This window comes from Brassica napus, chromosome C8, assembly GCF_020379485.1.
Source record: "Brassica napus cultivar Da-Ae chromosome C8, Da-Ae, whole genome shotgun sequence".
NCBI lineage: Eukaryota > Viridiplantae > Streptophyta > Magnoliopsida > Brassicales > Brassicaceae > Brassica > Brassica napus.
The window spans coordinates 47,929,163-47,957,086 of NC_063451.1; the positions used below are offsets into that span (position 1 = coordinate 47,929,163).

Below are 27,924 nucleotides of genomic sequence, written 5' to 3' on the forward strand. Positions count from 1 at the left end.
AAATTATTCTATTTTTTTTACAACTAATATTTTAAATTTTCGACCTAATTAATAAATGTTAATAGCTAATCTTATAAATGTACTACGTTAATTTGTTTTGTAAAGAAAATTGTAAACCATTAAAAATCTATATGTTTGTTACCAAAAATATAGCAATATCTCCTATTTTATCTCACCACTAGTTCACGTTTCCTTCTAATAAGAAATCAACTGAATAAAAGCAACGATCCTTTACATCTTTTTTGCAAAGTCTTTTCTTCCACACACAATTCCTTAACACAGTTTAAGAGAGGTTGAATCTGCAGATCTGAAATAATATTCTTGGAACCTTCGTGAAGTCTATTATTGTTTACCTCAGGAACCATTGGTTAAGGTTAGTTAATAGTGACAATCTGATGCAAACTTTTCTTTATATTGTTTTTGTCTATGAATCGGTATTTTCTTATATGAGTGATGATGATTATGGTTTTATTTGTAGAAGAAACTATTAGCTTAAAACCCTACAACCAAGAGCAGAAGATACAGAGAATTGGAAGAAGAAGAAGCTTGATCGAAGAACTCTTACGGCGAACTATGTTTATCTGTTTTTTTTAATTGTATTCTTTTGTTTTCTTGTTTTTGTAATTTTATTATTTTTAATTGTAACATCAATGAAAAGAACAATAAGAAATAATTAACAATTAATAAAAGTATTTAATTTATTTATTTACTGCTATCAATTTAATATTAATTTTGTATAAATATTAATATAATTTTAAAAAAACATGATAATAATTTAGTTATTCAATTACCAAAAGTGATATAATTAATTATTAAAATCAATTAATTGATTGATGCTAATATTAACATCATTTTAATAAATGATATAAATATTAATATCAGTTATTGTAATTGATATATATTTTACATCATTTATAATAGTTGATGTAAATATTTAGCATTTTTACATCAGTTATTAACAAAATGATGTGAATTATTTGCATCACCACTTTCAGAGTCATTTATATAAATGATGCAAAATTATTTTACATCATTTATAACTAATGCAAAAATACAAAATAAATGATGCTAAACAACAGTTTTTTTGTAGTGGAACTATAACCTTGAGATCATAGAAAACCCTTTGAGATCTTATTTTCCTGCCAAAGTACAATTTTTTCTTTTTGAAAAGGAATAGTATAATATTTTTCGTTGGAAGGTATGATATCTGCAATTAACCTTTAGTTTCTATTTTTAGTTGATAATGTTCTAGTTAATGTATCGATGCGCATATATGCATATATATATATATGTATGAATAATATTTACAGTAAAATCAGAAATTCGTTGTTTCTTAATTTTTTTTAAAAAACATTAATTTGTAGAAATGGATGGGAGATTCTTGTACCCCTTGGAGAGCTGTAAAATTATCCACTTGGTAAGTCACAAATTCTAAATAAGGCTGGTTAACTACACACAAGTCACTTTTAATATCACTTTATTAATACATACTAATCTTGCTTATTATTTCCTTTATTCAAGTTGAGACATGGACAAGCGTTGCACAATGTCGAAGCCAAGAAGGATAGGAATGCGTTGTTGTCTCCTCATCTTTTCGACGCTCCGCTTACTGATCATGGTCACCAACAGGTAAACAAAAGCTACAAACTGAAAATGGACATAATTTTCACCTGAAGGAATATTATCAATATAATACTTATTGGTATAGTATTATGGGCAATTCTCTCAAATAACTCTTTTTATGTTTTTGTCACAAAAATACTCAAAAACAAAAATGACCAAAATAGCTTTTTTTTATTTTGAAAATTTTAATATTTATTTTTTATTTTTTAAAATTTGAAACACTATCCCTAAAATCTCACTCTTAACTCTAAACCCTAAGTTTAGATTAGTTAACCCTAGGGTAAAAATACATTTTTACTATTTAATAAAATTTATTTTGGTCATTTTCTTCATTGAGAATTATTTTTGTGACAAAAACTTAAAAATGACTATCTTAGAAAATTTTTATAGTATTATTTCTAATAGTTTAATGCTTCTTGAAAGGTTGAGAACCTCCACGAACGTCTTGTTTCAAGCGGGGTACTAAAGAGGGTTGAGCTAGTTGTAACTTCCCCCTTATTGAGGTAAAAATATTCACATATAAGAAATGAAGACTTTAAAGTTTATTATATTTTTTATATAGTGACTTGGACTCATTAAGTTTTGGTGTATATACAGAACTATGCAAACAGCGGTTGGAGTTTTTGGAAATGAAGATAGACTACACAATATGACAAGCAGCCCTTCCATCTTGGCCCTGGAGGTTGCTCGAGACCGTAATGTATGATTGATACATGGCGAAATGTCTCGTTAATTAATTTATCATCGATTAAAACAAGTTCATCTGAACTAAATGGATATGTATGTGCATGCAGGGAGTCCGTCCTCCTGATATGAGAAGAAACGTGAGCGAGTATCAAACTATTTTCCCCACAATTGATTTCTCTCAGGCAAAAATCTGCTTTCACTCATAAATCTTATTCTTGGAAAACTATAACATACTATATATAAAGCTTTCTCAATATATTTTCCGGATACACATGGTGATTTTTTTTTCTAATATATGTCTTGGATGCATATTATAGATTGAAAGTGAAGAAGACAATCTTTGGAGACCTGATGTTCGAGAATCCGAAGAAGAGATTTTTGCGAGAGGGTTAGAGTTCATGAAATGGTAACCCTTTTGAATCTTAGTTTTTCGTAAGTATAGATAAAAATGTATATATCGTTAAGAGTATTGATGAGTTGTTTATAATTAGGTTATGGAAAAGACCAGAGAAGGAGGTCGCAGTTGTTAGCCATGGCATAGTGTTGCAGCATATGTTGTATGTGTTCGCAAACGATTGTGACAAGTCAATTAGACATGACCTTTGCAAGAGGTTATACAAAACTTTTTTTTTTTCCAAATATGGACTAACTTGTTAATTCCTAGTATAAAATTCATAATTGTTTGGTCATAATACGGCATATGTTCTCTTACAGGTTTGATAATTGCGAAATTCGTACTGTCGTGATTGTAGACAAAGGGTTAGTATGAACTTAATCAATTTGTTTTTAGTTATAATATACATTTTTTGACCCTCATTAGTGTTATTTTTTTTTTTTGACATCATCCTCATTAGCGTGTTATTATGTTTTTACTTTTCAGAATGAGCTCTGCTACGGAAAATTGATTACGCGAATAAAGTTTCAAAGAGTTTACCGACTCTTTATTAAAACAACATTGCAGGAGTTGCTAATAATATTCATTTTATTGTTTATTCTTGAAGCTCAATATTGTTAAGTTGAGCTTCTTCTATTTGCTTAAACCCCTCGTTTATCTATTTTCGTATTTTTAATATTTTTGTTTGTTTAGGAGTTGTATTAAATAAATGAAATTAAACTAATTACATGATTATGTTAATAAAATGCGAAGAAATGATTATGTTAAATAAAATGCGAAGATTTTTTACAGTTTTCAGTTTAGTTTATTATTATTTAATATTTAAATAAATATCTACAGTCTCGGTGTTTACAGTTTGTATTTTCTATCGTATGTGAGAGCGCTATTTTTAATGGAGTGTAGAATTTTTTTTTTGGCATCATGCATGGAAATTTTTTTGAAAACTAAAAGTTTTTGCATGAAACAATCTCATAAAGCATGAGATGTTAATTTATTTTAAACTTAGCTTATATATAGGCTCAGTGTCCTAGTTTCGTGATTGAATAAGAAAATAAACACAAAAATTTGAGATTTGACAAGAATTTAGTTATTTTAATTTGTATGAGCGGTTAATAAAAACTAATAATGATCTTTGAAACAAGATTTTGCAATAAACAAAAAAAAAACACAAATCCGACATTTCTGTCAAAAGTAATTATCTATTTCACTAAAAATCATAACAAAATAAAAACACCACAAAATTCTCAAAAATATTTAGCCTATAAATACAAGTGATAATTCTCCAATAAATAAAAGATTTGGTAGTATATGCTTTTACTATAAATAGTTTTTTTTTTCCGACTTCAAAATTTAAAATAATGAAGTAGCATTATGAGGATTATTTCCCGCTTTATAAGGCGACAAGTTAGTTAAAGCGTGGTTTAATTCTTTGCAACTAACTCTTCGATTTCCCCGGGAACTGACACACTCTGATTATTTTCTTTTTCTATTTTTACCCAAAAAAAGAAAAAAAATCATAATCTTTAATCTGCGTATCCTTGACCAGATTATATATCACAGATTCATGAATCTTTTTTAAAGATTCTCACAATATTCACCGACTCCTTCACCTCTTCATAACCCTAGTTCTGGCCACACACCACGCAACAAACAACAACAATGGCTGCGCTTGAGTTACACAAGCCCGAGATCGACGAAGAAGAAGACGAATCTTCCGTGGAAGAGGTTCGTCTCACCGTTTCCAACGAAGATGATCCTTCTCTACCCGTGTGGACGTTTCGCATGTGGTTTCTTGGTCTTCTCTCTTGCGTCCTCCTCTCGTTTCTCAACACTTTCTTCGGTTACAGGACGCAGCCTCTGATGATCACCATGATCTCCGTTCAAGTGGTGACGTTACCTCTCGGGAAGATCATGGCTCGGATCTTGCCTGAGACTAAGTACCGGATCGGGTCTTGGGAGTTTTCTTTTAACCCGGGTCCGTTTAACGTGAAGGAGCACGTGCTGATCTCCATGTTTGCTAATGCTGGTGCTGGTTTTGGATCTGGTACTGCTTATGCTGTTGGTATCGTTGATATCATCATGGCGTTTTACAAGAGGAAGATCAGTTTCTTGGCTAGTTGGATTCTTGTTATCACCACTCAGATTCTTGGGTATGGTTGGGCTGGTATCATGAGAAAGCTTGTGGTGGATCCTGCTCAGATGTGGTGGCCAACTAGTGTTCTTCAAGTCTCTCTGTTTCGGTACGTTGATCTTAAAGCATACACACTTGTTTATGATGCTAATGTTAAGTTTTCTCTACTTAGGCTCAAGTGAAACATTATGATGTTTAGTTCTCTCTAGTTAGAGCCGGTCTTGACCATGGTTTAGTATTAATATACATAAATACAGCTCAAATGGTTAACAATTTTTTTAATTAAAATTCGTACAAAATTATCTTATAGCTTCAAAAAAAATTTCTCTAGTTTTTGATGATAAGTTGTCTTTAGTTAGAGCCGGTCTTGGTCATAGTCAAGTGAAACATTATGATGTTTAGTTCTCTTTAGTTAGGATTGGTCTTGGCCATAGTCCACAGTTAATTTAAATACAATTTTATTAAAATTCGTAAATAGCTTTCAAAATCTTAGGACCGGCTATATCTCCAGTTTGTTCAGTTTGTGTTTGAAGCTTATCTCTTTTTTTTGTGTTTGAAGTCTCTTTCTTTTTATCTTTTATTTAGTGCACTTCATGAGAAGGACAAGGCGAGAATGTCAAGAGGAAAGTTCTTTGTGATTGCCTTTGTATGTAGCTTCGCGTGGTACATTTTCCCAGCTTACTTGTTCCTGACGTTATCATCAATCTCTTGGGTTTGCTGGGCGTTTCCTAAGTCCATCACAGCACAGCAAATAGGCTCTGGAATGTCAGGACTTGGACTTGGTTCGTTCGCCCTTGACTGGTCTGTCATAGCTTCTTACCTTGGAAGCCCACTCGTGACTCCCTTCTTTGCCATCGTCAACGTCCTCGTTGGTTACGTTCTGATCATGTATATGGTTATACCAGTATCATATTGGGGCATGAATGTTTATGAAGCACACAAGTTCCCAATCTTCTCCTCTGATCTGTTTGATTCACAAGGGCAGCTTTATAACATCTCCACCATTGTTAATGACAAGTTTGAGTTGGATGAAGTGATGTATCAACGAGAAGGTAGGGTTTATCTCAGTACGTTCTTTGCTATCACTTACGGGATTGGTTTCGCCGCAATCGTTTCTACACTCACTCATGTTGCTCTCTTCAACGGAAAGTAAGTATACAGAACTATTAATCATTTTTTTAAGAAACTTTTCAAATCATCAATTACATCATTACTATAATCTCTATTTATGTTATATATGTTAATCATTTAGTTTCTGAACTAATTACTTAATGGATGTTTGCTTAGGGGAATATGGCAACAAATAAGAGCTTCAACCACTGCTAAAGTAGACATACACACAAGGTTGATGAAGAAGTACAAAGACATACCAAGTTGGTGGTTTTATAGCATGCTTGCTGTCTCACTAGCACTATCTCTTGTCCTATGCACTGTTATGAAAGATGAGATTCAAATGCCATGGTGGGGACTTCTTCTAGCATCATTCATGGCCTTAATATTCACCGTACCAGTCAGCATTATCACAGCCACTACTAATCAAACTCCAGGTCTAAACATCATCACAGAATATCTCATGGGTGTGTTGTTACCAGGGAGACCAATAGCCAACGTAGTCTTCAAGACATACGGTTACATAAGCATGTCACAAGCCATTTCATTCCTCAACGACTTTAAGCTAGGCCATTACATGAAGATACCGCCGAGATCGATGTTCTTGGTTCAGTTCATAGGAACAATCATAGCGGGAACGGTGAACATATCAGTGGCGTGGTACTTGCTTACATCGGTGGAAAACATCTGCCAGAAAGAGCTGCTCCCACCAAACAGTCCGTGGACATGTCCTAGCGACAGAGTTTTCTTCGACGCGTCGGTGATTTGGGGATTAGTGGGACCAAAGAGAATCTTTGGGAGTCTAGGGAACTACCCTGCGTTGAACTGGTTCTTCTTAGGCGGACTAGTGGGACCAGTACTAGTGTGGCTTCTCCAAAAGGCGTTTCCGACGAGAACATGGATCTCGCAGATCAATCTCCCTGTTCTTTTGGGTGCAACGGCTGCGATGCCTCCGGCGACGAGCGTGAACTTCAACTGCTGGATCATAGTTGGAGTTGTGTTCAATTACTTTGTGTTCAAGAACTACAAGAAGTGGTGGCAGAGGTATAACTACGTGTTGTCCGCGGCTTTGGATGCGGGGTTGGCGTTCATGGGAGTGTTGTTGTACTTTAGTTTGACGATGAATGGGATATCGATAGGGCATTGGTGGGGTGCGGAAGGTGAGAATTGTCCTCTTGCTTCTTGTCCTACTGCTCCTGGTGTTCATGTTGAAGGTTGTCCTGTTTTTTTAAAATGATTTTTTAGATGATTGTTTTTTTCTTTCATTTTTTTAAAAATATATTTGTTTGATTTGGATTTTAGATTTTAAATATGAAAATATCAGGGTCTGACAAGATTAGAGAGTAATGATATTTTTTTCGAGTTTCAAAACGTTGGTCTATTAATCTTTTACACTATAATTCATTAACAAAGACTACCAAAAAAAACAAAACATATGTGGATGTGGCGCGTGTAGAGTACAATGAGAGTATAGGAGCGTGACAGGAAGACATTATGGAAATTCGATAAATGATTCCTTAATTTAATTACAGCTTAGAAGTTGCAACCATAGTCTTCGATATATAAAATTAAAATATAGTCGACATTATAGAAATTCAATAAATGATTCCTTAATTTTATTACAACTTACAACCATAGCCTTCGATATATAAAATATAGTCATTAATAAACAAATTGAACCTCTTATCTTCTCTCGTAAAGATCTTCCCTCTCCTCGTCGCTTTTTTTTTTTTGCTTGCAATAGAGGATGGCTACCGAGTCCGGAGAAATCACCATCGTATGCAACCACTGGTATGCTTGCCCGAAACCACTGCTTGTCTTCTTTAAATTCGTTTGGAACCAGAAGGAAACTTCTGTGTAGACTCGAACTTTTTTTTTTTTGCAATTGGTCGGTGATTGCAAGTTAAAACATTTCTGTGGGATTGACACTTAATGAGCTGCGTGATCATTCCTTGAAAGTAACCTTATATTAAGCTTTAGACAATTTTAATGTTTTTTTGTTCAGTGACAGAGACATTCCAGCACCAAACATCGATCTGCATCGTGTACATTGCGCCCGTCTAGAAAAATGCAATATTTGTGGTGATATGGTTCCCAAAAAACATGCTGAAGAACACTTCTTGACCGCACATGCTCCGGTACGCTGGTTTACTCTTGTACTGTATTGGTTTCAAAGTACCATGTTCGTTGTGAAAAAGAGACCGTAGAACGTGACGTTTTCGATAGTCATATAGGAGACACTTGCCCCAAGAGGATGTTATGTAACTGTGGATGTATATTGATGAGTATCCATCCTCCCACTCTTAATCTCCACAATCCGGGGAGTTAAAGCCAATTACAAACTATCGATAATGAATCTTTAAGCTAATGGAATCCTTTTATAGTAGTATAAGGTCCATGTACAATTTATCTGTAACAAACTCCTCTTCACTTTATAAACTTGCTTCCTCCTCCAATGCTCTCTTCTTTCTCCTAGTGTATATTCTCTATGGCAGATCAGAGGATTGTAACATGTGAGTTCTGTGAGTTTCCATTGCCTGCGGTTGATGTCGCTGAGCATCAGGTATTCACTTTTTAACTCGCCCTTCTCTCTCTCCAAATGAAATGATTATCTGACTCTCTCTCTCTCTCTCGGGTTCTTATAAAAACCAGGAAGTATGTGGCAACCGTGTTTCTAACACAAGAGCAGGAGGAGGAGGTGGAAACTGGAGGAGGCGAAGAGATGGGAACGGTGTTTCTTACAAAAGGCTTTTCTTCACTGTGGCGGTAACGGGAATAGCCGTCTTAATGGGGTCGCTGTTCTTCCAGAGGAAGCCTTTGAGGGGGAGAGATAAGTAGAGACATAGCTCTGAGTGTAGTAGTTCTGTAAATTTGCGCAAAAATCCTTCAGACAGATTCTGAGACATTGCCTTGAGGGTTTTATACATTGTAATGCTTACTGAGGCAGATTCTGTAACAAGTGGACAAACAAAAGACAGACAGCATTGCTCTATGTGATTACATGTTTAGAACCGTACTCAGCTAGAATGTAAAGGAAAAAAGAAAGTTGTCGAGTAAATAGTAATTTAGAGCTCGGTTTTTTGGCTTGACCCCAACAGCCAACTCCACAGAGATTGATGATTCTGTTCAGGGTCATCTAGATTAGCATTGCAGAGGTTGTCAAAAGCATGCTTGAGATGAGGGGTCACCACTTTGGCCTGTCAGAAAGAAAAAAAAAGAGAGTCATGCATGCGTTGTGTGGTCTTAACTGAGGAAAACATTCAGAGGGAATGTTGCAGAATACCTTGAAATCTTCAAGAGGACAGAAGTCTTTTCCATCACAACCCTGTAGATGTTAGTACAAGAAGAGAGTTTAGGGAGTCAATTCATTAATCAGATGAATTAAGGTTTAAGGTTTATTAAATCAGATGAAACTTAACTGGAAGTGCGATAGGATGCTCGTTGTGCAGAACCTGAACAAAGTACTTGGGAGAGGAAGCTGCAGGACAACTGTAGAGGACAAGCATGTTGTTCCCACCAAAAGGAGCCATGGTGCTGCCTCTAAAGTCCCTGGTCTTAGGAGGCTGTGGAGGGAGTTCCAATGGTTTCTCCTTCTGTATCTTCTCATACTCTGAAAACATTTTGAACCTCCTTTAGGAACAAGCAAACGCAGTGAATCTGAGAGAAGTGAGTATTGATGGAACTAACCAGATCCATCTAGGAAGAGGCCAAGAAGACAAGAGAAGGGAACTATAGTTTCCGCATGTGCAAACCTCAGTCTTGCTTTTTCGTAGCTTCCAGGTGGGAGCTTGTCTGCATGGTAATTAAAAAAGGACAAATAATAAGCAAATAGTTCAACTTTTATTCATGATTTGAGGTTGACATTACCTTCTCGAGCCTTGATAGCTTCTTCCATCGAATGCAAAACATCTTCTAGCAACGGAACTCCCATTCTGTAGTTCAAGGAGTTTCCATAACCTTTGAGAATAAACACTTCCAAGTCATCTGCCCATTCCAGCAAAGTAACCTACAGTTGATCATGTGTTACACATAACTAACAATGGAGTGTTAAAGAGTTTTCAACTTGTACCTCAGACGGAGTGAAAAGTTCACAACTTTGATTAGTTACATTAAGCAATGATGCTTCCTGAAAAATTTTCAAAAGAAATTTTAGCATTCCAATCCATTCAATTTAAAGAAGAATGTTTTAACTAAAATGCAAAAGAAGGAAGCACACCTGCTTGCATAGAAACCAGAGAGAAGAAACGTCTTGTTTAGTGAAATTTAAACCATGTCTCTTTGCAACGGAAGCTGTGATCTTATCAAGAACAGGCTCCTTGAGCATATCCACAGCAGGCCCTTTAGCTTTCCTATAGCTCTGCATTCATACACCATAAAAACTCAAGAAGCAAACAATCTTCTAAAAATCGGTCTAACGCCTAGCAAAACAATTTTTTTCAATTAAAAAATCGATTTAGGCGTCCACCTAAACAATAATCCTCTATAAGACCCTAACCACCGCTTAGCGATTTTTACAACATTGCATACAATTAAATAACAACTATACCTTGTAGTTTTGACAACATTCAAAGAATCTTAGCTTGGTATCACTAGCACGGTTCTCACTAGTGACAGCAAACGCTCTATTACTCCCAGGTCCCAAGTCTCCTTTCTCACTGAACAATCCCATTCCAAACGCCACAGCACTTGCAGATGCCCGAGGAATCTAACCAAATAGTTAAAACAATTCATAAGTGTTCTTCACATTATAAAAAAAAATTTGAAGCAACCAACCACCAACCAACCTGTGTAGCTCTAATGGTATAAACATCAGGGTGATAATCCTCTTCGAACAAAGTGGGGAACCGTTCCCTAACCCTGATCCCAAGCTGGTACAGCTCCTCCTCTCCTTGCCTGATCAGCTCCCCGCCTTTCACTTTGCCGTGCCATGGAGATTTCCATTTCCCTAGCCATCCAGGGACTTTCTCAGCTTCTGCGTCTCTCACCAGTTCCTTTAGCCTACCAGATAAATTCTCCAGTTCCCGTAACCGTTTCTTGGTTGGAGAACGAGTTCCATGCCTAGCCTAACACCATCACAGTGTTCATCAGTTCCTCATTTGGATTTTCCATTTCATCAAGATGTAAGTTTATGCTTACCACAAGGTTAAGGTGGATAGGTGTACACTCACTAGGGACATTTGACCCTTTAATCAAGTTTTGAGAGACTTCTTTTGAAGCAGAGTATCTGCATTCCAAAATCCAAATTACAACTCAGCTAAAAAAAAACTACACAAATTAAACTTTTCTGACAAATTAGGTTAAAAAGATTCAGACACAGATGTGTTGTTCCTGATTCAGTGTCGTGACAAGGATGGAAAATGTAATAAGAGCGGAAAGTGAAAGAACCTGGTGACGGTGGATAAGTGATGACGAACATCAAAACCTTGATTTGCCTCTGCGATAACGAATAAACAGAGCAGTATGATCCAAACACTCTTCATCGCTATTTATCTCGCGTTTTGTTGGGTCAAAGTTTCTGTCTTGTTTATAACAACGCTACTGTTCTTGTTCTACTGCTTCCGGTCACATGGGATGGTGACGCACACGGGTTCCGTCTTCTCGTGACACGTGTCCGTTATTCACGTTTTATGGTTTAGGTGATAATAGTTGGGTACTCTTTGCTTTAGTTTTTGGTATTTATTTTTGTAAAAACTATTTTTCATCCAATCAAGTTTTAGCTTTTTTTTTGGTTTTTGTAAAAACCATTTCACTTGCCAGTCAAATTTTTTAATAAATAGATTCTCTAAAATTTAAAAAACTAATTTTTCAAAATTTCAACCAATTTATGAAGAAAAACCAAAAACTAATTTTTGTGGATTTTCAATATAAAAACGAATTTGTTTATTTTGTATAAAATACTATATTTTAATTAATTAATAATTAAATAAATAATATTTTCATAAAGATAAAATTCTCATACAATTTTTTTTATCATTTGAACATTAATCTAAAATAATTTATTTGTGTTTCATATCTGTAAATAAATATAGATAATTTTAGTATTAACTGTAACCATTTATTAATTAATTTCTATAAATAAATTTATTGAATAATTTTAATAATTATTATACACACTAAAACACAACTAAAAATTATAAAACTTAAAATATTTTATTAATACAATAAATTATATTAATTTGAAAATAGCCATTCAAATTCTAAAAAGCGAAAAATATTTTATGTAATAAAATTTATAATTAGTTTCAAAATTTCAAAATATTTTAAGTTTTATAATTTATAGATATTTTATTAATTATATTTTAGTATAATACTTAAAAATAAAACAATTTAAAAACATGGTAATGTTTTTATTTTAATAATAACCACTACATTTTGATAAATTTTAATAGTAATTTTAAAAAAAAATTGTTACTACTTATTTTATTATTTTAAAACAGTGTATTGCTTATTTTATAAAAAAATTAAGAATACAACAAAACTAAAATCTAAACCAACATCTAAAAACCAAAAAATAAAACCAAAAACTAATGGAAACAATCATCACCTTAGTCTTCGATTTTAATCATTGACTAGGATAAGATCCGCGCCTTGCGCGGAATTAAGTTATTATTTTTATTATATTTTGTAGAATGAAACAATAGTTTGGCTTCATTTGGATTAGGGGTGTTCAATTCAGATATCGGGTTGGTTTCGATTCGGTTCGGTTTTTTTCGGTATTTTGGTTGGTAAAATATAACTACTATTCTAAATCCATATTTACTTTGACTTTAGTCTTTCACATACTTTTGAAATATTTCAACTGGACAACTAAATTGATCAGCCAATCTTGTTGCTTTAAATCATTAGTATATATATATATATTATTTAGTTTGAATATTTATTAAATAAAAATTCATATGCGTTATATTTTATGATCATTTGTAACTTATTATAACAAAAAAAATAATCTATTGATCACAAAATTTTCAGAGTGAGAATCTTCAAATTTCTAATAATATATAGACGTTTTGAAAAATTCAAAATATAACATATAAGAAAAATTATAAATGTTTTTATTATATATTTAATGTGATTTTTTTAATATCTTTTAATAATATAAAATTAAAAAAAGAACTAAGATACCAAAATTGTTATCAAATATTTATTATTCATAATAATTAATTTTCATATATACGTTAATCATATTAGGTAATTTCGTAGCTTCTAATTAAGGAAAGTGCAAAAACAATATTTGGTAGATTATTTATCAATTTGAATATTCGATAGTTAGTTTAATAAAAAATATAATGTAAGTTAAGATGGACCAACCTATTTTTTTTAAGAATAGTATATTTTATATAGTCATTTATTAAATGAGAATTTATAATCATACACTTCTATGATCATTCATATCGTTTTATAACTGAATATTTAAATCATCGATAACAAAATTTTCAATGTGAAATCTTTAATAAGTTTATAATTTATAAATGTTTTTGAAAATTCATTGAAAGTTTTAATATTAAAATATTTATGTAATCTTATGGTATATAGTTTAATCTATATATATATATATGTTTAATTATTAAATGATATTTTTTACTCATATGGTTTTAAAATCATGTGTATCTTCTTATAATATTAAATAAAAGTTCATATTAATACAATTTTATGATCATTTGTAACTTATTATGACAAAAAAAATAATCTATTGATCACAAAATTTTAAGAGTGGTGATCTTCAAATTTCTAATAATTTATAGACGTTTTGAAAAATTCAAAATATAACATATAAAAAAATATAAATGTTTTTTATTATATAGTTAATGTGATTTTTAATATCTTTTAATAATATAAAATTTTTAAAAAGAACTAAGATACAAAAATTGTTATCAAATATTTATTATTCATAATAATTAATTTTCACATATATGTTAATCATATTAGGTAATTTCGTAGCTTTTATTTAAGGAAAGTGCAAAACATTTTTTGGTACGTTATTTATCAATTCGATAGTTAGTTTAATAAAAAGTGTAATATAAGTTAAGATGGACCAACCTATTTTTCTAAGAATAGTATATTTTATATAATTATTTATTAAATAATAATTTATAATCATACGGTTCTATGATCATTCATATCATTTTATAACAAAATATTTAAATCATCGATAACAAAATTTTCAATCTGAAATCTTTAATAAGTTTATAATTTATAAATGTTTCTTGAAAATTGATTGAAACTTTTAATATTAAAATATTTATGTAATCCTATGGTATATAGTGTTTAATCTATATATATATATATATATATATTTATTTATTTTATTATTAAATGATATTTTTTACTCATATGGTTTTAAAATCATGTGTATCTTCTTATAATAAAAATGTTAAACCATTGATCATTAATTTTTAACATAATAATTTTAATAGTTTTAGTCATTTATTGTCGTTTTTAAAAATTCAAAACATAACATATACGAAAAAATCTAAATTTTACTTTTATAGCTAATTTGATTGTTTAATTTATTTTAATAATATAAAATTAAACAAAAAATAATGGAGGAGATATAAATTGTTATCAAATCTTTATTATTAAAATCATTAATTGTCATATATATATTAGTCATTTATGGTAATTCCGTAGGTTTGATTTAAGGAAAGAAAATAACATATCATATCATTATATCATATAGTTTTACCAACTTATGTATCTAACAACATATAAAAATCGAATGTGGACCTACTTATTTTTCAATTGAATGTAATTGACTACCTAATTGAGTGCCACATATGCATTGGGACCTATTTTAATTAATACAAAATTGAGGTTACATCTTTTCAAATGTTCCTCAATTAATATATAGGGGATTTGGTTCATTTCCGGTTTATGACGATTTTATTTATGGTCTTCTAATAACAAAAAAGCTTGCCGCCAATATTCTCTTTGATAATATAAAGAAACAAATAAACCAATATTTGATTCGTTAGTGGGATCATACCTTTTTGTTGATATAGATTTTAGGCTTTGAATTTGTTGATAGGTTAAACTTTTTTTTGGTTAAAGTATAACCTTTTGAAATTTCAAAGTTTTATAGTTTTTGATTTCATGTTTACTTATGTTGAATTTATAATAAATTAAACAATACTACATTCACAATAGTCTACATATGATATATATATATATATATATATATATATAAATATATATATATATTTATACATATATATTTTACATATAAATAATTAATTTAATTATTAAAATGTTTAAATTTAGTGCAAAGTAACATGATAATGTATCACTTTTCATGTCTCTTTTTCAAGCCAGTTACATGTGAAGTGAATTTTTTTTTTGTTCATTTAGATTTCTAATGTTACTTCCTATATAAGCATCTTGCTATATAAACTAAATATGTGAATGTCTGGCAAAACGAAAGCAGAGTATCTGGGATGTTGTTCAAGTCAACCAGATATATAGAATCTGTTCTGTCGACATAATAAATTTTTGCATCTTTGTTCATAGACACGGAGACAACTCTCTTCTTCGTATATCTGACATTCATTCAAAAATTAGTTTAGAGAAAATACTTGGAGAAACTAGCAACATAAATGAAATTCTAGTAAATTTTAGGTTGTTACAAAATTTTAGCATCTCCAAGTATCTGTCGACCAAACTTTTACACGTTTTGCATATCTCTGGTAACCAAGTACTTGTCACCATCAGCACCACCACCGTAGCAAATACATCTAATGGAATCTACATTGCAATCAACCGTAGGTCCGCCAAGCAGCTCAGTTGTGTCCATTAAGAATATTGGCACATTGTTAATAAAACATAAAAAGTAGGTAGAGATTGTTATTGTTCTCTCTTGTAATCATAATCAAAGCAATAGAAACTTAATTTTTAATTTAACTCTCATGTTCTTTACACAAACTGAAAGTCTAAGGGAAGAGGGGTCCAAGATCTCTATTCTAGAAAAAGTTGTGGGGCGATATGAAGAGACAAATCAATAGAGTTGAAGAGATGAGAGGCAAAACGAGCATCCTGGCCTAGAAGATGAGTGAACAAGAAGAGATCCAACGAAGAGCAAAAGCGAGTCTAACATCTGAGGAGAGCAAAGCTTCTCTCTTGTAATCAGAACCAAAGCAATGGAAACATATTATTCACTAACTTCTATGTTCTTTACGCAAAACCGTTAACACACACGTAAGATTTTGAGTAATTGATCAACTTTAAAAAAAAACTCAATATTCAACTCCCCCTGCTTGATGAAGCGTTTGACCACCAGCTTTAACCCTTCCAGAGTGGTTCTCTCGCCAAATTTGTTGAGCCTCATAATGGGAATAATAGCAAGCTCCGGAAAAGACATATGGAAGCTCCATTGAGCAAAGTGGACAGCAAGGTGCTCAATCACAGAAAAGATACACTGTTCTTGGAAATTCTGAGACTTCAACCAATTCTTAGGCAGCTTTATGGTTGAGACAGCTCCAAGCTGCTTTACTTGCTTTTCGCTGTCATTTATGGATTTATATTCCAGTATATCCAATACCAGTGAAGCTATCAAAATGAATATACCACTTGCACGTGAGAGATTGAACCATCGAATACATTTAATTCTTAAGAGCACGTACCGTGGTCCACTCAACAGTGTAGCAACTCCATTTATAACCTGAATTATAGTATAAAGCAGAGACTGGAGATCACAATCCTGAACGATAAAACTAACACAGAGTTCAAGATCAATAGCTTATGCAACTCTAATTATAGTATAAAGCTGATGTATCTTCTCAGCAGCTTCCTTATTCTCAATAGACACGTTGACCGCTATTGTTGCCTCAAGGTTTGAATTAACAGATTTTTGAAGCTGGTTAACTGCGTTGTCACCAACTGCACTCTATATAAAAGAAAGAGAAGCATTTTTTTAACAACACAAAGAAATCACCTCTTCCATTTCGCATTAATTTCAAACCTGTAAGCACTCTGTAATTGCAGAACATGGTTTTTTCAAGTTACAAAAAAAAAGACATGGTTTTTTTCAGTAGCTTATGTTACTGCACGTGCTATGGCTAGAACAATTGGGGTAAATTAACTTTGTTATTTTCTCTAACACATCATTTAAGTCCTTGCTCATGAAGTTTGTAATCTAATGAGCTTATGTTTCTGAAATTGTAACCAAATCACTAAAGCACAAAGCTAGGGAATTGTAAGAACTACAAAAAAAAGATTTCGATTAAAAGACCAAAAGAAGTCCACAACTTAGACAATAAAAAGTAGCTCAAAAATTCTGAAAATTTAGAGACAAAAAGTCCACAACTCTGCATTCAAGAACAAACAAAATAGGTAGCTCAACTAATTTAGAATCCACTTACCAATCTTTTCATCAACCACCAACAGAGTAGCAGTAAACAATGATGATTCAGTGGTTTCTATAGCAAAATTAGTTGTTTCATCAGATTATTTAATAAATGAATGAATGTATAACGATTCTTACATTTTCTTATGCTTCAGAACCCTCATACATTGGGCTTCTAGGACCAAGTCTTCTTTTTATATGTTCGTCATAGCTCAAGATCAAGCCTCTAGATCTTATCTTCCACTGGATCGCCTTTCTATTTTTCAGAGAAACATTATGAAAGCAATTAAGTTGAATTTCGTTTTGGATCTTAGTGGTTCAATCCAATATCTCCTAAACTTTCACGCAAGAAACAGAGAAATCATTCTGTCGATGCATATTAAAATCTCAAAACCCAATCACTATGAAGAATGATCGATGAATATCAAACGTTTTCACAAAACTGAATGATATAAAAGGAGAGGACAAACCCGATCAGTGGTATCCTGAATGAACTGACGCGGATTTTATCCATTTCACCATCATTTGGTGTATTTGTTTTCTTTTTTTTGGAACGTGGTTGTAGCTTAGATTCGGCGAAGAAGTTTAGATAAATAGAGAAACATTGGGAGTCCAAACGAAACATTTGTTTCAAGGAGTATTAAAGAGAATTAAATGTTAAAGACGATTTGCAGAGACGTTAAGAAAGATGAAGGTGAAGCTCTTCAGTCGGTGATCGACGAAATCATTTGGACCAAGACGGTCCTGAAACTGGGCCACCGAGAATTTTCTTCTGCCCATATGTTTCGGCCTGTGTTAACTGAATTGCATTCAGCGAATGAATGACATGGCACAAAAGCAATATTTGATTGGATGATTATTTTTGATGATGTGGATAGCTTAATTGTTCACTATATCTTGTTTCTAGTATTGTGATTCGGTTCATTCCCGTTTTATTTCTGGTTTTCTAATAACAAGAAAAGTATTTTGCCGCCAATATGCTTTTTGATAATATATAATAAAAACAAATTAACCAATCTTATAAATAATTGATTCATTAGAAAAGTAATGGGAATCATACCTACTCAAAGCAACGTTGAGTCAAAAGCATGACCATTTCGTGACTAATACTTAAAATATCTTCTTTCTCTTTGCAGATTGATATGTGTGTGTCTGCACGTTAACCAATCATGGGAATAAGCTCCAACCCTTAAGCATTTGAAGAAGTCAAGAACAAGAAGAAGAAGAGACTCATGGAAGAGCTTCAAGATCCTGAACGAGGAGGCGAGATTCGAACCCTCGAAGTCAAGCAACGCAAATGGTGGATCTCAGTTTTCTTCTGCGGTTTCTTGATCTTCACCGGAGACTCTCTCGTCATGCTTCTCTTGAACTTCTACTACGTCCAAGACAAACGATCAGAGAGTGATCAAAACCGACAGTACAGAGGAACATGGACGCAAGCTCTGCTCCAAAACGCTGCGTTCCCGATCCTGATCCCACTCTTCTTCCTATTCCCTTCACCAAAACAAAAAACAGAACCAGTCTCTTCTGATCCTCCTCCCTTTCTTCGTGTTCTCTCCCTATACGTTTCTCTCGGTGTTCTTGTTTCCGTTCACAGCAAGTTATACGCGCTGGCGAAACTATACGTAGGTTGGGGTATCTTGGTATCAACGCAGCTGATACTCACCTCCTTATTCTCAGCTTTTATAAACCGTCTCAAGTTCAACAGATGGATCATCGTATCGATAACCTTCACTCTTGCGGCAGACTTCTTCGGCTCCCCTGCGTTTTCTGGAGCTCCTGACGAAGATGAATCTTATACTTACGGCATCAAGGCTTGGCTGATACTCATATTCCCTACTCTCGCCTTCTCCTTGTCTCTTTCCCTAATGCAGCTCGGGTTCGAGAAAGTTTTGGTGAAGACAAAGAGGTATGGTGACAAGAAGGTGTTCCGGATGGTGTTGGAGATGCAAATCGTTGTTTCCTTTATAGCTGCACTCATTTGCCTTGTGGGTTTGTTTGCGAGTGGTGAGTTTAAGGAGTTAAAGGGAGATAGCGTGAGGTTTAAGAAAGGGGAAGGTTATTATGGTCTGAGTTTGGTCGGGCTAGCTATCTCTTGGCAGGTTTGGGCGGTGGGGCTGTTAGGTCTTGTGCTCTTGGTGTCTGGTGTATTCGCTGATGTTGTTCATATGTGTGCTTCACCGGTTGTGGCTTTGCTTGTTGTGTTGGCTTTTGATTTTAAGGATGATGAGTTTGGTTGGCAGAGAAGAGGTGCTTTGCTAGGATCAGTCTTGGCTCTAGCTTCTTACTCTTATTCACTGTATAAAACAAAGAAGAAGGATGTCGCAGAACTGAACAAAAGAGAGCTCAACAATAGTGAAGCTTAGTTTCTCTGCTTTTGCCTACAATATATGTATAGATGATACTCTTATTACTTTATGTGTCATGCAGATACAGATACTTTGTTTGTCTAGCAAGTGTCCTTGAATGATTTAAACGTTGTATGCATCCAAATGAGAGACTAAATACATCCCTGATGACTATATCTATCTCAATAACAGCTATAAGTAAGACCCTCTTGCAGCAGCTCACGCCCATATAATATAACTCCTCTTGTACCATGGTCAGCAGAAAGAAGACTTTCAATCTCATAATATCTACTTCTAACAAGTTGGGAGAATAGACACTTCAGTTATTGTAGAAACCTCCACGTTTATTTCACCAAGAGTGCCTGGTTAAACAACTTAGTATATATCTTTATACTCATGTATTTTATATTGAAAGGTTTTAAAATAATGTAGAAATAAATAGAATCATGATGAAGTGTTACTTCTGACATCTTTTCTTTTTGCAAACTAATTACATGTAAAATGAATACTTTCTAAGTAATCAAAATTTTGTGGTTATCTATTTTATTTTTTTCATATGTATTTCAATGAGAGATTAAAGTCTACTTTACTTTTAAAATGGATATCACAGATTACAAGTTTATTGTACTATGATGATACATAAATCTGGTTTAAATATTGTTCAATGAGATATAGAAACTAATAATTTTTTTTTGTGAATGAAGATGCTAAATAGACCAAAAAAGAGATCTTTAAATCTTTCTTATTCATTTGTTCTCTTTTCAATTTATATGCTTTAAAAAATTTACATTAAAAAATTGATTAAAATTTGAGATCCAACTACAAAAATATGAAAATTTTATTTACTTATGCTACAACTTGAATTGTTTCCAACAATACAAATTTTCAAAATTTGTTATCTGGCTATAATTTGTCATACAATATAGAAAATACTAAAATTTTGTTGCGTTTTTATATAGATTTTAGGTTTTGAATCTGTTGATTGGTTTAAAACTTTTTGTTGGTTAAAGCATAACCTTTAGAAAGTTCAAAGCTCTATAGTTTTTTATTTCATGTTTACTTATGTTGAATTTATAATAAATTAAACATTACTTCATTCACAATAATCTACATATGATTTATATATTCTCACATATATTTTACATATAAATAATATAGTATGATAATGTATCACTTTCATGTATTTCGTTGAAGTATAGTTGGAAAGTTGGAATAAGTATGTTGATTTCATTGAGGAAGACATCAGTAAGTTAATGGTGTCTTTAATCTCTTATACTTAGCCTCGATTTGACAACTTTTAAGTTTTTTTTCACACTTTTAACTTGTATGAGAGATGCGCGTATCGTCATAAATATTTAGCTCTATATGTAATATGAATGCATAAATGTCACCGAATTTCACAAATGTCATTGCTCGAGCAACAAAATTGTCTTTTTCAAGATAATAATAATTAATTACGTTTTGTTGCATTCATTAACATTATTCAAGCAAGTAATTCATATGTTACAGATAGAGAGTGCCTTAAAAGTTCACTCACAAGTAAGAGTAACTCTTTATAATGTTTTGGGTGTTTTCTTTAGCATTTTGACAACAATTGTATGTTTGTTCTTCAGTTTATATGATAGTGACATACTTCCAAAACTTTAGTTGTTTGCGGGAAAGTAACACCAAAAGTATCAAGGACGGATTTTGTTAGATAATCTCAAAAATTACTGCAGGAAAGAAGTAATATAGAAGTATGTTCCCCTTTTTAAAGTTTATTTTTGTTGAACTTATACTAATAAAACAACTTAACATTCACATTAGTCAACATAACACTCACATGTATCTTACATTGAAAGGTTTTAAAATAGTGTCGAAATGAAGAGAATCATGATGAAGTGTTACTTCTCACATCTTTTTTCGCAAACTAATTACATGTTAAATGAATATTTTTCTGTTCTTTTGTCTTATAATGTTACTTCTACGTAAGCAAAATTTTATGGATATATACTTTGTTTTTTCTTATGTATTTCAATGGGAGATTAAAGTCTACTTTTACTTCTTCTTTTTTTAAATAGAGATCACACTTTCGCTATTTGGTTAAACCTTCAATTCTCAAACTAACTAAAAGGTTTGTTGCTAATTTAGCAAAGCTTACAATTTTATAGCCAAGCCCCTAGGACAATTACTATAGTACTGTTGTACTAAACTTAACAATCATAATCATAACATAAGAAAAATGAGATACAGGTAGTGAAACACATTGGTTTATTAGGTCACTGGATTTTTGCTAATTCTTGGAGAGAAACCTCTGCAGCTGACTGCTCTGCAGCCTTAGGTTGAAGAATTCAAGCAACAAATCATATTTCATGCAGCTGAGTTAGTCTGTATATTACCGATGATAAAGAAAATGGCCTTTGGTGGTCAACAGAAAACGACCACTGGTGGATGCATCCGAGACTCGTATAACGCGTCTGAGGAAGAGGATAAGAGTGAAATTTGGGTTGTTGAAAATGGAGCAGTGACTTTCTTCATAGGCATATTTGAAGAGTACAAAGAAGAACTCAAAAGATAAATCAAAACAGAGGTCGATGACTTGACTTCTCTTCAAAAAGAAAGACTATGCTGTGAAAATGCTCATGACCTTTAAGTAACTTGTCATCCTGGCTATACACTCCCTTTTTTTATAAAAAAAATATGCGTTTTGATGTTTGCTGCATCAGTATGAGATGGAAGGAAACATGAGAATGAGTCAAGAGACTCAAGACAGAGGATATAATTGGTGCAGAAGTAGCAGTAGCCACAACACACACATGCATCTCTTGTCAATCTCTCCATAATAATTAATCAATAATAATTAAATCAGTTTTAGATATTAAAGAATCATCAAAAACGTCGTCGTATTTCCTCCTTAAACCCTTGGGCCTTTTCACTTGAGCTTTGATCGGACGATGAGAAAAAAAAAAGAATGTGTGATAAGCTGAAGCATCCTCTTGAGGAATCACCTTCGCTAGAGAGACTATCAAAGGCTGCGAGAATCGAGGACGAAGAAGAAGAAGAAGAGGAAGCAGTTCCTCCGAGTCGGAGCTAATCGATGAACCCTAGAGTGCAGCGTTACTTGGTTGCAATCGAGTATATCGGAACTCGTTTCTCGGGGTCACAACAGCAGGCGAAGGACCGCACCGTCGTCGGCGTATTGCAGGTGCTCCTCATTCTCTGTTTGCTAGATTGAGTTTGTGAACTGATACATTTCTCGATCCAATGCAGGAGGCTTTTCGTAAGTTTGTTGGGCAGCCTGTCAAGATCTTCTGCTCGAGTCGAACGGTGATAGCTTCTCATTAGTTTATTTATTGGCCACACAGATCAATAATGTGTTTGTAGAAATGTTTCATCCAGATTTGAATTGCCCTTTTGTCATTACAGATTCATAGGGACTAGGTCTAGCAGATTTAGGTTAATGATGAACTTTGTTGACATTGTTGTGGCATCTTGTTTCGCTCTAGGATGCAGGAGTGCATGCACTATCGAATGTTTGCCATATCGATGTGGAACGCATCAGTAAAAGAAAGCCTGGTGAAGTGGTATGTCTTCTTCACCCGCTCCTATTTACTTCGTTGGCTTACAATTAGTATTATTTGTCTACTGTTCGTGTATAAGGAAACTATATATTTATATGCTTTATACTGTTCTTGGAAACCATGTAGTATGGAGATATTAGCATTCTTACTGAACCATATTCTCTAAATGCAGTTACCACCTCATGAACCTGGTGTGGTCCAGAGAGCTGTGAACCATTTCTTACAGGTTAATGTTCTTCTCATTTCACTGGTTACTTGCTCAAAGTTTATCATGTAATTGGCGACCTTAACGAAGTTTTCTACATTTTTGCTGGAAGAGTTTCTTTTATCTGCATTGTCCTAAAAGTGTTTGCTTGTGCCTAGTTTGTTCTGTCCACTACCGAACATCTCATCAAAATCCTTACGTTTTAACCATTCAGAGAAATGACGGTGATGTTATGGTGACTGATGTTCGGAGTGTCCCAAGTAATTATCATGCCAGATACAAGGCCCGGGAGCGCACGTAGGTATTCTCTGTGCATCACTCATTAGAAAAGCTAAGATTCCATTGTTCTAGACATTTCAATGCTCATATATATATATATATATATGCTGATACTGTGACTTCAAAGAACTCTGACTTCTATTAGATGGACCTGTCCCAGCAGTTGATAATTAGCTTAGATTAATTACTTGAATGTTTCCATGACCCTCACTGGTAGGTACTTTTACCGATTGCTCTCGGGGTCGGATCCTTTATCCATTCTTGAAAAAGACCGTGCCTGGCATGTTCCTGAGGAGCTAGATCTTCTCTCTATGCAGGTTCACCAACTTCTATTCTGATCAGCTTATCCGTTACTGTGATCTACATCAGCAGTGTGATCCAAACCTTTTTCTTTTCCCTTAAAAGATAACTCACACACTCTAAAAGGAAAAGATCTCTAACGACCATCGTCAATCATTGTTACACAGGAAGCATGCAGAGTTCTTGTTGGATCCCATGATTTTACCTCCTTCAGGGCAGCTGGTTGCCAGGTCAAATTTCTTTCTAGTTTCTAGTTGAACACACTCGTTATTTAATACCTGACCAGTTGAAATGTATTGGATGATTGGGTATGTATTCCATAATTGCTAGTCCATGCATCTAACTAGTGTTTTGGTAAAACTTAAATATCAAGTCTGGATTTTTGACGAATGGTTTGTTTTTGCAGGCAAAGTCACCTGTGAGATGTTTAGATGAATTCAATGTCATTGAAGTACCATCAACACCATATTTTCCATCTATCATGGAAAGGGCGGAGAGTAAACTAAACAATGGAGATGATCCTCTCACATATCCCAGCCAAACCAAGACGGAGACTGCTAGTGTTACTACAAATTTCGGCGAGACTTTTGGTATAGGAAGAAGACACCGCTGCTACGTGGTAACAGCGTGTGCCCGTGGTTTTCTATACCACCAGGTTTGATTATATCCACTGTCTCTCTCTCTTGGTAGATCATAATATTATCAAATGTAGTCTCTTGATTGATATGAGAAGCGACATAATTTGATTTGCCTTAGATTAGTCTGACAGATTTGAGATACTATATAAGTCTCTCTTTATGTCGTGCAGGTTCGACTGCTTGTAGGAGCATTGAAATGTGTAGGCACTGGAGAGTTAACCGTCTCAGACAGTAAGTCCATCTCTCCTTGTTGGGTTCACGTTTATGGGTTTAATATAAGTTGAGGAGAGATTAAAAATGTTTCATTGAGTTTGTGTGTGAATTTGCTTCAGTTGAACGAATCCTGGAGGCGAAGACTGTGTCTGCAGCTAAACCCATGGCTCCTGCATCTGGTCTGTATCTGGCCCGTGTCAAATATGAACTTCCATGAAGGTTCCATTTCCGCAACAATGGTGAGGAGAGTCACAGAATTAGTCTTTGTTCAGAAGCTGAATAGATAGAGGAATACTTGTTTCTTCTGATGTGCTCCACCATAGACCCATGGATCCTGGGTTATGAATTTAATAGTGATGATATTCGTGTATCAGGCGTGACTTTCACTGTATTACATTTTGAAAGTTTTGATCTCCTACGAATTGGTCTTTGAGTTGAGCAGATGAATGTTCAGAAAACAATGATTTGAGACGTTGAAATGGATTTTATATTGATAAAACTATCATCCCGAGATAGATCTCAAAGAAGTTTTATTACAACTTTGTCCCAAATAACAAACAAAGAGCCATCATTGAACAAACTTCTCAAGGAGTCGAGCAGGTGCCTTCTATGATTCTACAGCAACTGATATATGGCTCCTTTGACTATTAGTTTAAGTTTTATTAAGATCAAACTTGTAGAAGTTCTGATTAAATATTTAAAATATTTTATTTAAAATGTAAAATTATACTACTATTAAAAATTAAATATATATGATTGTAAAAGTAGTACAATATAGATGTCACATGAACAAGAAAAAGAAATTAATGATTATTTTGTCAATCTTGAGTTTCAATGAAATTGTTACAAACTTAAAAAAAATTAGTTACAAAAGGAAGAAAAAAAATGTTTTAAAAGAAAAAATAAAAAGTATGAGACTTTAGAATTTTTTTTTTTAAAAAGCATGATTGGTAAAAAAAAAGTTTTAGAGACTTTATAATCCTACAAATCCCTCAAAGCCTTAACGCCAAACTATAAACCATTCACACCTTATAAATCGAACCAAGCAATCGGTCAAGTGGTTCATTTAAACCGGTATGTGATTAAGAATCTTGATATTGTTCATTTTGCTATAGGACTGATTAAGCAATGATTGTTGGTTTCACAGCTGGTTTGACAGCTCCTAGTTTCAGAGAATGGTAAGAACGATGAAGAGGTAGGAATAATAATCTAAAATGAATTTCTATAATTTGCACCTGTTTCTTCCTTCTCATGTTTCAGATGCTCATACTGTGAAAAACAAAACAATGATAAACGTGAATTGAATATGGAGCAAATGTGGATAAACCAGATGGAAAAGAATCGTAAATACATTTGAATGAAAATATCATATGCCTATCAAAGAAAAGATAGCTCTATCTGATTACCAGAGCTCTTATCAGGGATCAAACTGTATCTATCATTAAAGTTTGTCAATGTCTTTCATGTCTAAGGATTTTCATGTGTGTGTGTGTGCGTGTGACTTGTGAACCATGTTACTTTTGAGAAAATGCCAACCTTTTTCACTGCTTGTTCTTTTCTCACTTCTGTATTCTATAATTCCATTTGCCATTATGGAGTCTATTGGTTAGACAAATCAATAGAAGAACTCAGCACTAGAATTGTTGTCTGTGTATATATATGCAAATATGCAGAAATCAGTGAAAATGTTGAGGTTGTCATTTGTGATTCAGTTTGGTTTTGAATTTTGATTATTTATGTTATAAATTTTTGCTTACAACAAGTACTCCAGGAAGGAAAAGAGAGACTAATAATCAGTGAAAAGGTTAGCATTTTCTTACAAGTAAACATATATATAATATTATTTTTTCATGTACTAATGTGTATTATCCACACATTACAATTTCAAACAAGTCGATTAACAAAGACACAAAAATCAGGTGGGTTTTATAAATTCTTTCTCACGGGTTTAGGAACATCATTATAGTCTTCCTGAAACATGAATGAATTGAGATTCATTAGGCTACATGATCATTAAAGCAAACAAAACAAACTTTTCATTATCTTATTCTTCTTATATCCAATTTTTTTAGCTTACGTTAAAATATCGTAGAGATTTTGCTAGTAACTTAGAATCATCTACAACTCAAATACTGCATCTAGAGCTTTTGCTAGGACTATATGTCCATTTGTGCTCTTCTTTGCTATTGAAAAGCATAATCCATGACATGAGAGTATCATGAGAAGTCTAAAGAGAAATTAGACTCAAATAACGTTTTTCTTTGACTTTTTAAAGGCTATGAAGTTTATGGATAATATTGTAGTAAGTAAAAAAAAACATGTTCATAGGGGATAAACTATTTTCTTTGTTTCCATTTCAGACTTTGTTGGTCAGTGATATGAGTTATTCACTCATTTTGCAAAGTTTGTACATAGAATTTTCTTTTTTCGTCGTACATTGTTTCCAAGTTCATGTGTGCTCACCAGTGAAAAGAAAATTGAGATTTTTTTATACATAAATATTCAAACATGCACAATATGACAAAAAGAAGCACCCTGTAACATTTTTTTACTTGTTATAATGAATGAATGATTTGTTGAAAATGACAATATATAAACTATGACGGGAAAGCTATGCATTCACCAAGTAGGCAGTTTAATGATTTGATAAATATGTAAATATTGCTTAAGTGATTGGTTTTCATTTCTAAATATGTATAAGTTGCTTCTTTAATCTTCATTTCAAAAGTTCAGTCAAGTGTCATTTTATTTGTGGCTTATGTTTCAGTTTCTATATATACATTACTTATTTTCCTCTTTTGTTAGCCAATACTTTTTAAAAAAATTATACCATATTTACTTAATCATCTCAGTGAGACTTTAAAAATGTCAAACTTAATGACACTTAGAACCTCAAACCCAAATTTATAAGATCTTAGTATGATTTAACTTATAAGAATATGACCTAAAATGATATTCTTAATCCTAAATTTACTACCAAGATTTAGCTTATTTCTTCAACAAATGAATGTTCAAAGAGCTCAAGAGTTTAGATTCCACATTTGGTTGATTCTTCTGAAACTTCTGATACTTGAAAGATAATGGTAGGTTAAAACATGTTA

General features: G+C 33.0%; 6 protein-coding genes across 6 annotated transcripts; 5 read left to right on the top strand and 1 right to left on the bottom strand.

Annotated features, from left to right (window-relative positions):
• Positions 1–1,366: 1,366 nt before the first annotated feature.
• LOC106418123 (phosphoglycerate mutase-like protein 1) lies at positions 1,367–3,215 on the top strand. The gene is made up of 9 exons (XM_022708861.2): positions 1,367–1,417; positions 1,522–1,629; positions 2,047–2,126; positions 2,221–2,323; positions 2,418–2,492; positions 2,628–2,716; positions 2,802–2,921; positions 3,025–3,069; positions 3,191–3,215. Exons 1-9 carry the CDS (start codon positions 1,367–1,369, stop codon positions 3,213–3,215), a joined length of 696 nt encoding a protein of 231 aa, XP_022564582.2.
• A 675-nt stretch (positions 3,216–3,890) lies between these two features.
• LOC106418068 (oligopeptide transporter 2-like) lies at positions 3,891–7,320 on the top strand. The gene is made up of 3 exons (XM_013858747.3): positions 3,891–4,944; positions 5,421–5,984; positions 6,123–7,320. Exons 1-3 carry the CDS (start codon positions 4,364–4,366, stop codon positions 7,180–7,182), a joined length of 2,205 nt encoding a protein of 734 aa, XP_013714201.2. The 5' UTR covers positions 3,891–4,363; the 3' UTR covers positions 7,183–7,320.
• Positions 7,321–7,591: 271 nt separating this feature from the next.
• Positions 7,592–8,961, top strand: LOC106416385 (TRAF-type zinc finger domain-containing protein 1-like). The gene is made up of 4 exons (XM_048765405.1): positions 7,592–7,736; positions 7,951–8,083; positions 8,422–8,508; positions 8,598–8,961. Exons 1-4 carry the CDS (start codon positions 7,693–7,695, stop codon positions 8,781–8,783), a joined length of 450 nt encoding a protein of 149 aa, XP_048621362.1. The 5' UTR covers positions 7,592–7,692; the 3' UTR covers positions 8,784–8,961.
• On the bottom strand, positions 8,816–11,562 carry LOC106416383 (multiple inositol polyphosphate phosphatase 1). The gene is made up of 11 exons (XM_013857255.3): positions 11,331–11,562; positions 11,082–11,169; positions 10,730–11,008; positions 10,492–10,650; positions 10,162–10,302; positions 10,015–10,071; positions 9,813–9,951; positions 9,633–9,737; positions 9,365–9,555; positions 9,229–9,270; positions 8,816–9,142 (listed from the first exon to the last, which is right to left on the bottom strand). Exons 1-11 carry the CDS (start codon positions 11,423–11,425, stop codon positions 9,011–9,013), a joined length of 1,428 nt encoding a protein of 475 aa, XP_013712709.2. The 5' UTR covers positions 11,426–11,562; the 3' UTR covers positions 8,816–9,010.
• A 6,741-nt stretch (positions 11,563–18,303) lies between these two features.
• Positions 18,304–19,845, top strand: LOC106416384 (probable purine permease 16). Its single transcript, XM_013857257.3, has one exon. It carries the CDS (start codon positions 18,513–18,515, stop codon positions 19,644–19,646), a length of 1,134 nt encoding a protein of 377 aa, XP_013712711.2. The 5' UTR covers positions 18,304–18,512; the 3' UTR covers positions 19,647–19,845.
• A 2,697-nt stretch (positions 19,846–22,542) lies between these two features.
• On the top strand, positions 22,543–25,328 carry LOC106417676 (tRNA pseudouridine synthase A). The gene is made up of 10 exons (XM_048765406.1): positions 22,543–22,812; positions 22,878–22,934; positions 23,114–23,191; positions 23,361–23,414; positions 23,608–23,690; positions 23,890–23,989; positions 24,140–24,202; positions 24,379–24,627; positions 24,781–24,841; positions 24,943–25,328. The coding sequence occupies exons 1-10, from the start codon at positions 22,705–22,707 to the stop codon at positions 25,038–25,040; spliced, it is 951 nt and encodes a 316-aa protein (XP_048621363.1). The 5' UTR covers positions 22,543–22,704; the 3' UTR covers positions 25,041–25,328.
• Positions 25,329–27,924: the final 2,596 nt, after the last annotated feature.

Excerpts from the sequence above, each read along its gene's own strand:
- LOC106418123 (XM_022708861.2), top strand. The coding sequence starts at position 1,367 with ATGGATGGGAGATTCTTGTACCCCTTGGAGAGCTGTAAAATTATCCAC. Across the intron at positions 2,324-2,417 it reads AGGTTGCTCGAGACCGTAAT|GGAGTCCGTCCTCCTGATAT; the intron begins GTATGATTGATA and ends ATGTGCATGCAG. Across the intron at positions 2,717-2,801 it reads GGGTTAGAGTTCATGAAATG|GTTATGGAAAAGACCAGAGA; the intron begins GTAACCCTTTTG and ends GTTTATAATTAG.
- LOC106418068 (XM_013858747.3), top strand. The coding sequence starts at position 4,364 with ATGGCTGCGCTTGAGTTACACAAGCCCGAGATCGACGAAGAAGAAGAC. Across the intron at positions 4,945-5,420 it reads CTTCAAGTCTCTCTGTTTCG|TGCACTTCATGAGAAGGACA; the intron begins GTACGTTGATCT and ends TCTTTTATTTAG. Across the intron at positions 5,985-6,122 it reads GTTGCTCTCTTCAACGGAAA|GGGAATATGGCAACAAATAA; the intron begins GTAAGTATACAG and ends ATGTTTGCTTAG.
- LOC106416385 (XM_048765405.1), top strand. The coding sequence starts at position 7,693 with ATGGCTACCGAGTCCGGAGAAATCACCATCGTATGCAACCACTG. Across the intron at positions 7,737-7,950 it reads ACCATCGTATGCAACCACTG|TGACAGAGACATTCCAGCAC; the intron begins GTATGCTTGCCC and ends TTTTTTGTTCAG. Across the intron at positions 8,084-8,421 it reads TCTTGACCGCACATGCTCCG|TGTATATTCTCTATGGCAGA; the intron begins GTACGCTGGTTT and ends TCTTTCTCCTAG.
- LOC106416383 (XM_013857255.3), bottom strand. The coding sequence starts at position 11,425 with ATGAAGAGTGTTTGGATCATACTGCTCTGTTTATTCGTTATCGCAGAG. Across the intron at positions 11,009-11,081 it reads CTATCCACCTTAACCTTGTG|GCTAGGCATGGAACTCGTTC; the intron begins GTAAGCATAAAC and ends TGATGGTGTTAG. Across the intron at positions 9,143-9,228 it reads GTCCTCTTGAAGATTTCAAG|GCCAAAGTGGTGACCCCTCA; the intron begins GTATTCTGCAAC and ends TCTTTCTGACAG.
- LOC106416384 (XM_013857257.3), top strand. The coding sequence starts at position 18,513 with ATGGAAGAGCTTCAAGATCCTGAACGAGGAGGCGAGATTCGAACCCTC.
- LOC106417676 (XM_048765406.1), top strand. The coding sequence starts at position 22,705 with ATGAACCCTAGAGTGCAGCGTTACTTGGTTGCAATCGAGTATATCGGA. Across the intron at positions 22,935-23,113 it reads TCTTCTGCTCGAGTCGAACG|GATGCAGGAGTGCATGCACT; the intron begins GTGATAGCTTCT and ends GTTTCGCTCTAG. Across the intron at positions 23,990-24,139 it reads TAGATCTTCTCTCTATGCAG|GAAGCATGCAGAGTTCTTGT; the intron begins GTTCACCAACTT and ends ATTGTTACACAG.